Raw genomic sequence first — 6,949 nt, 5'->3', positions numbered from 1 at the left:
AAACATTTTCAATATGTGATAAACTCATGTGGACTGATTAATTTAACCCAAGTATTTCAACTCGAGTTTAGTTTCCTAATTTATTTGACCTAAGCATTTCAATTTGAGTTTAGTTAAGAGTTTCTTTGACCAGAATAAAATTTTTCTTTGTTTTACGAGTGTCAAGGATTTTGTTTATTACTTATTTTTTATTCTGTCGTTTTTTAGTTGAATTTAAAACCTGATTTTATTGTCAATTCCAAGAAGTAATTTTGGCTAATTTGTTTACAATGTGTCATCCAAAAATGTTTAAACTTAATTTGACCTGTTTATGATGTTTATTCGTTTTCTTTGTCCTGCTTCCTTCGGCTTTACCCTTTTCAGAAGTCACCACAACGAATCATTCCTCTTAGGCCTTCATCAGACCTACGCCTCACTTCCTCCAAGACCACCCCTACTCCATTTCTCTTTCTATCCACACCCTGATAAACCAGTTTGAACCCATCACGACTGCTGTGAGCCTTGCTGCTCTTCCACTTGGTCTCTTTGACACCTCAACCATCTACCTTCCTTCTCTGCATCATGTCACCAGCTCTCTGTCAGCAGCTCTTCACCTTCGCCTGTATGTTCAATACGTTTGTTATCAAATTCACCTCTGTCCCTCGCCCGCTCAGTGAGTGGCTGTCCATCTGTTGTGGCTGTCTGACATCTACTTCTTCCCACACAGTGAGATGTTCCAACCTTACCTCCAGCTGACTCACTCTGACTCCATCTCCTGGTTAATTACAGCTCGTACACGTGATGTCCCCTCTGGCCTTGAGATTCAAACCATTGCTGCAGATCAACTGTTCCCGAGGTCACTGCCTCCTTCCTCACCATCAACTCTGATTGTACAGAAAATTGTTTTTTAACCTTGCCTTATTGTCCCCGTTTATGTCTGGCATCAGACAGCTGTGGTGTAATCAACTGCGTGCTCGTATTATCTAATTCCGCCGCCTCTCTCCTACTGGTTTTGTTTTAAACGATGCATTACCTTTCCCCTAGTTCAAACGATGTATGAAGTTCCTCTCCCAACGTTCAGTAACTGAAAATGACGTTCTGATCTCCTCCTGCCACGATCACCCCTGTTGATGTACCACCTCCAAGCACCTCCTCCCCCTTTTAAGCTGTATTCAGCTTACTCCAACGTTTTTTACTTCTGCTGACGTATTTCTGTTAATTTCTGAACATTGTGCTTCTTCCAGCTAATGTTTGGAAGATTCAGATACACCTGCTAACATTACAGATACCATTTAGCTGTTTCATGCCAATATCAGCTAATTCCTCCTTTATTTTAAATTAATCCAACTTTTACAGCCTAATTCAGGAACACAAAGCCCTACCCACTTACATTTGGTATTTTAAGCTTATTTCTGCTTGTTTTAGCTATTGGTCTGCTGGTCTTTAGCTAATTGCCTTTTTTCGTTTTGATACTTCCCATAATTTGTGCATTTTATCTCTGATATTGATGCTGTAGATTTTCCACAGGCTTCACATGTACCACATTTATGAGTTCCACACCTGATAACAACATTCACACACTCAGGCATTCAAATATTTTATTTTTATGCACTTCTGGCCGCAGTTGTAATAAAACAAATACAAGTCTGTGGTATGAAACAACCCAGAGTCCAGACTTGTCCTTGCCTTATACATCAGCGCCCCCTTGCGGTCAGGATATGGAAGCTCCACTCACCCACAGACACACACAGAAAAAAGAGAAAAGTAACCCTTCGCTTCGGCCCCACACACAGCTCACTCCCCCCTTTTTTCCTTCTCTCCATTGTTACGTCTCCCTCAACGCCTCCCGGCCTTGAAGCCTTCACACGACATCGAAAACATGGCGCAAACAAAAGTTATTACAACATCCTAAAACTAATGCGATCCCTGATCACATGAAATTTGGTAAACTCACTACGTCCTTGCACATTTCCCTTTAAAGCTAACTATTAATGGAGTACAGTTTATGATGCAGTTGACACATCAAAAGGAGTACCCGCGCCTTAGCCCCGCCCCCGTGCTTGACACGAGCGGACCTTAATCTCGTCAGATGTAAGGTTTTGATGGCCAGCTCCGCTGAGAACAAAGGGAAAATGTGTCGGTCACCCACGTGACCTCCGGCAGGCCGTCTCGCCTTCCTCCGGCCACAAGTAAAACTTGTGAAACTAACTAAACACTACCTAAACGTCAAAGAAAGCGTTCGGCGCTTAAACTGTCTGAATATCGTAACCCACCTCGTCAGAATTAACACGAATCACCGGAAGTTAGCTTAAATAAAACCATCTTTATTTCCGGAGATGGCTGCATGCACACCAACAGAGGAATTTGAATTTAGTTTTAATTTGATTTACGTCCGAATAGCCAGTACTCCGGACCGTAAGGTCCAAACAGTTAACCAGCTTACCTGAAATTAATGGGCCCAGTTCCTCTCTGCGTGTGCACCGCAAGCCACCTCGATCCAATTCAGTCTAGGCCGCGTCTCGCTGCACGTCGGGTCACCATTCTGTCGTGGCTGGCTATCACGTCGTGTTCAAAACAGCTGAGACATCGCCCTCGGTATAAAAGATTTATTTGACAAAACATGGGTTACAGATATTCAGAGACAAACAATTACATTAATAAGATATATGCATATAGATGGAGCATTAAAGAACGAACCGTCTCGGTGTGCGCCTCCCGGAAATGCTCGGTGGGCGTGTGTTATTTCCGGCCTTTTATCACAGTTTGAGAAGGCTAGCTTTCTGATTGGTTTAGCTTCTGTTGCTATGGTTACGACTCTAGCCCGCCCCCTCAAGGACGTTAATGTCTATATTTCAGATAAGAAGTTTTGCCTCACTGAAATCGTTCGTTTTAGCTGTTTGTTTAACGTGATTATACCTTAGTGATACCAAATGATTTGAGTTAAAGTTGTTTATTTCTAGGAATAATTAATAACTAATTTAGTCAAACTATATTAAGTCTAAATTAAAGAGATGTGTTCAAGCTTTATTTATGTTAATCAGTCTGCTATCTGGCATGATTTGATTGCTTGTAAAATATCAAATGTGAACTTGTAAAATTATCCTTAGCTAATATGAGATTATATTTAAAGGTCAACTAGTTAGAATTAGCAAACATTTTCTATAAATATAGTGCAACCCTGGAAGAAAGACACACACACACTTTGTATAACATGACATTTGAATGCTTGATAGGAAATATAAAAAAGGTATAAAAATATGAAATCCAACATGGGTCTTCAGAGATGTCCTCATTAGGAGGCAACAGAATCGTTCTCCTGTACACAGTTTAATGGTAGGACAATCTGAGGTTAGATGGACTCTGCCACCCAGAACCATCTCATCCATTGGACTTACTGCTTCACATTATTTTGGGATGAGTAATTAAAATTAAACAGTCTGCGTCTTCCAGTCGCCTTTATGTTTTTGGCATTCCTTGCAGACATTTCTTCAGAGGAACTTTCTTAGTTCAAACTGAAAAGTGAAGATTTTCAGAATGTGGCATCAGATTCCAACTTTCCAGAACTGACAATGCAAATTTGGACCCAATCCAAATGGTTCTAAAGCTCTTTGCACCTTCATGCACACATTGCTCAAGTGGACCAGGCCAACAAAGACCCTAATGACCCTCTGGAGGGGAAACGGTTTGCACATGAGTTCAACTAGCATAAAAAGACCAACTAGCTGCAAATTTAAAGCTTCGAGCTTCACTTTTTCCTTTGAACTGAGAAATCTTCTTTGACGGGAAACAAAATGTCTTCAAGAGACAAATGAAAACGAAGTCCAGTTGCCATGAAACACTCTTACAATCCAACTGGTTTCAAGAGACGGTCTTTAAGAACTGCTGTCTTTAAGGTTCACAGTGGATGACAACGCTGCAACAGCATCAAACATCAGCTAGACGGTCTTTGCAGGGTCTTGTGGAAGTCTTAGACATGTACTAGGAACATGACAGAGTAATATCTCATGGAGGGTTTTGAGCATCCACAAAGCTTTGGTACCGAGGTACCGTGGCAGCAGCGCACTTATGATGTGAGTCCCTCACCTTTTAGTGTGCACTGGTTGTCAAAAACTTAAAATAAAACAGTTCACGATGGCCTAATGTTTGGGCTATGACCGTGGTAGTGACGAGGCCATGAAAGCAATCCCGGACATGATACATGTGACGGTATCATAGCGTGACCTTTCACAATCACAAAAAACTATTTCATGTGTACTAAGAGCATAGCAGTGCCATGACTGCTTGTTCTAACAGATCATGCAGGTCTTCATCCAATGTAAGAGGACCTTAATAGATTTGGTTTTACTTTAATATCTTCCCAGACAAAAATAAAACCATTGAGCACTGAACAGGAATGGATGCATTCACACATTTAGCACAACAATCTATAGGGGCTGGCACAGAGGTTAAAGGAGGCAAGCCTGTGATCGTGAGGTCGCCAGCTCGAATCCACAGACCAACAACATTAAAATGTCGGAGGAAAATATACGCATATATATATCTATATATATATATATATAGATATATATATAGGAAGCTAAATATTCCATGTTTTTCTCCTTCAGGTTGAATTGCTGTGACCTTTCACAGGAAAGCTGTGAAACTCTGTCTTTAATCTTCGGCTATCAGAGCTCCAGTCTGAGGAGGCTTTATTTAAACCACAACAACCTCCAGGACACGGGGGTGAAGCTGCTTTCTGTTGGACTGAAGAGTCCCCACTGCAAACTGGAGTCTATCAGGTCAGAAATACAATGAAAGAAATCTTTTCACACCAACTAGAAACTTTTTATTGAAGCTGGCTCAAATAATCAACAGGGCCTTGAATCTATGAAATATTTGAAGAGAATACTTTCTCATGGTGAACTTTTGTTTTGTAGTATGCAGGCCTGTAACCTGTCTGTGTACAGCTGTAAGACTCTGGGCTTGGTCCTGAGCTTCCAGTCCTCCAGTCTCAGAGAACTGGACCTGACCAACAACAACCTGGGGGATTCAGGAGTGAAGCTGTTATCTGTTGGGCTGGAGAGTCCACAGTGCAAGATGGAGACGGTTGTGTAGGTATTAAGTTTGTTTATACATGACGGAGAGGTTTTCTAGGTGTAACGTTCAGGTTCACTGTGTTTCTTTAAACTGTTGCTTTACAATAAATCATAGTTATCAAACCTTAAGACTCGTTGATAAACACCAATAAACAATCCCTCCAACATGACAACATATAATACATGAAAACACTTCACAAAAAAATTGTGAAGCAATGACCCCATAATTTGTTACACAATCTCATGCTACATTGTGCTAATGCTCTGTTTTCAATGCCACGGTGTTGTGACAAAAAGTGAGTAAAAACACTCTTAAAGTTATTAAAACTTCAAATGGACTTTACGAATTAAATTCATGACCTTTGTCATGTTTCTGCCTGCTATTCTGCCACGCTCACTCCACCCACAGCTCAATCAACACTCAAGCTCTCTGCCAGATTATCATACCATTCTTGGTTCCTGATATCCAGCCACTCTTATTCATGCTCACGTCTAGTTTTGATCTTCTCGTCTCGACCTCACGCCTGCCTTGTGGATTTACTGTTCTGCCTGCTCCTCGTCTGGTTTTGTCCTGCCCATCTGACCCTGGTTTCGACTACTTCTTCTGCCCATGGATTTTGGCTTTTTGCACTGCCCTTTGGAATGGTTTTTCTGGACCTCTGTCTACCTGTGCTTGACCCCGGCATCGTCTCTTGGACCCCGCTTTTGGATTACCCCCCTGACCACACCAACCACAGCGCTCCTCTGCAGCTGCTCTGACAGGTGGCTCTCTACCATCTGTCTGTGAAGACGTATCTCCACAGTTGGATCCTGATTCCCTCCAGCATATGCAAATTAATGAAATTGTTCTATTTGTTTTAAACTCTTGTTGTCTGAATATATTTTAAATCCTGAAATCTGAATATTGACAACCTTATTACAGCGTGGGCAGCACGATGGATTAGTGGTTAACACTGTTGCCTTACAGCAAGAAAATCCTGTGTTCAATCCCTGTTTTGGACCTGGGTTCTTTCTGTCCTGAGTTTATTTTCTCTTGTGGATTTTCTCAGAGCTCCAGTTTCCTCCCGCGGTTCAGAAACATGTATGTTATCCTGCCTTCAGGCCCAGGCCTTCCTTTTAAAAGAGGCTGGGCTGATAAATTAATATAAATGAATTAAAAAATATTTGCCTGAACTAATTTTACATAAATAAATTTTGTTCCATATTTTAATGTTAGATTATCAAATTTAACATTTACATTTATTTTCAGGGACTGCAGATCAAAATTCGATAAAAAGCTAGTTCAGTGCATCTCTGCTAAATTAGGTTCATGTCTTCTGTCCCAGACAGACGCTGCTCTGTGGGGTGGAGTTGATGGCTTTAAATTTAATCCCCCGTCATTTTCCTCATTATAGTCATAAAAAATAAGTTGTAAGAAGAGTCTGAAAACATGTTAAATATGAAAACATGCTAAATATGACAACATGTTAAATATGACAACATGCTAAATATGACAACATGCTAAATATGACAACATGCTAAATTTGACATGTTAAATATGACAACATGTTAAATATGACAACATGTTAAATATGACAACATGCTAAATATGAAAACATGCTAAATATGACAACATGTTAAATATGAAAACATGCTAAATCTGACAACATGCTAAATATGAAAACATGTTAAATATGAAAACATGCTAAATATGACAACATGCTAAATATGAAAACATGTTAAATATGAAAACATGCTAAATATGACAATATGTTAAATATGACAACATGCTAAATATGAAAACATGGTAAATATGACAACATGCTAAATATGACAACATGCTAAATATGACATGTTAAATATGACAACATGCTAAATATGACAACATGCTAAATATGACAACATGCTAAATATGA

General features: G+C 40.0%; 1 protein-coding gene across 1 annotated transcript in view; it reads left to right on the top strand.

Annotated features, from left to right (window-relative positions):
* LOC119418659 (NACHT, LRR and PYD domains-containing protein 12-like) overlaps nucleotides 1-6,949 on the top strand; it is a 17,209-nt gene that overhangs the window by 6,825 nt on the left and 3,435 nt on the right. Inside the window, 2 exon segments of the mRNA XM_037685990.1 lie at nucleotides 4,584-4,757; nucleotides 4,896-5,069. Of these exon segments, the coding sequence (XP_037541918.1) occupies nucleotides 4,584-4,757; nucleotides 4,896-5,069 (348 nt within the window).

Source organism: Nematolebias whitei, chromosome 12 (assembly GCF_014905685.2).
Source record: "Nematolebias whitei isolate Nwh7 chromosome 12, NemWhi1, whole genome shotgun sequence".
NCBI lineage: Eukaryota > Metazoa > Chordata > Actinopteri > Cyprinodontiformes > Rivulidae > Nematolebias > Nematolebias whitei.
The sequence above is the reverse complement of the archived record's forward strand: the minus strand, read 5'-3'. Positions and strand labels throughout refer to the sequence as shown.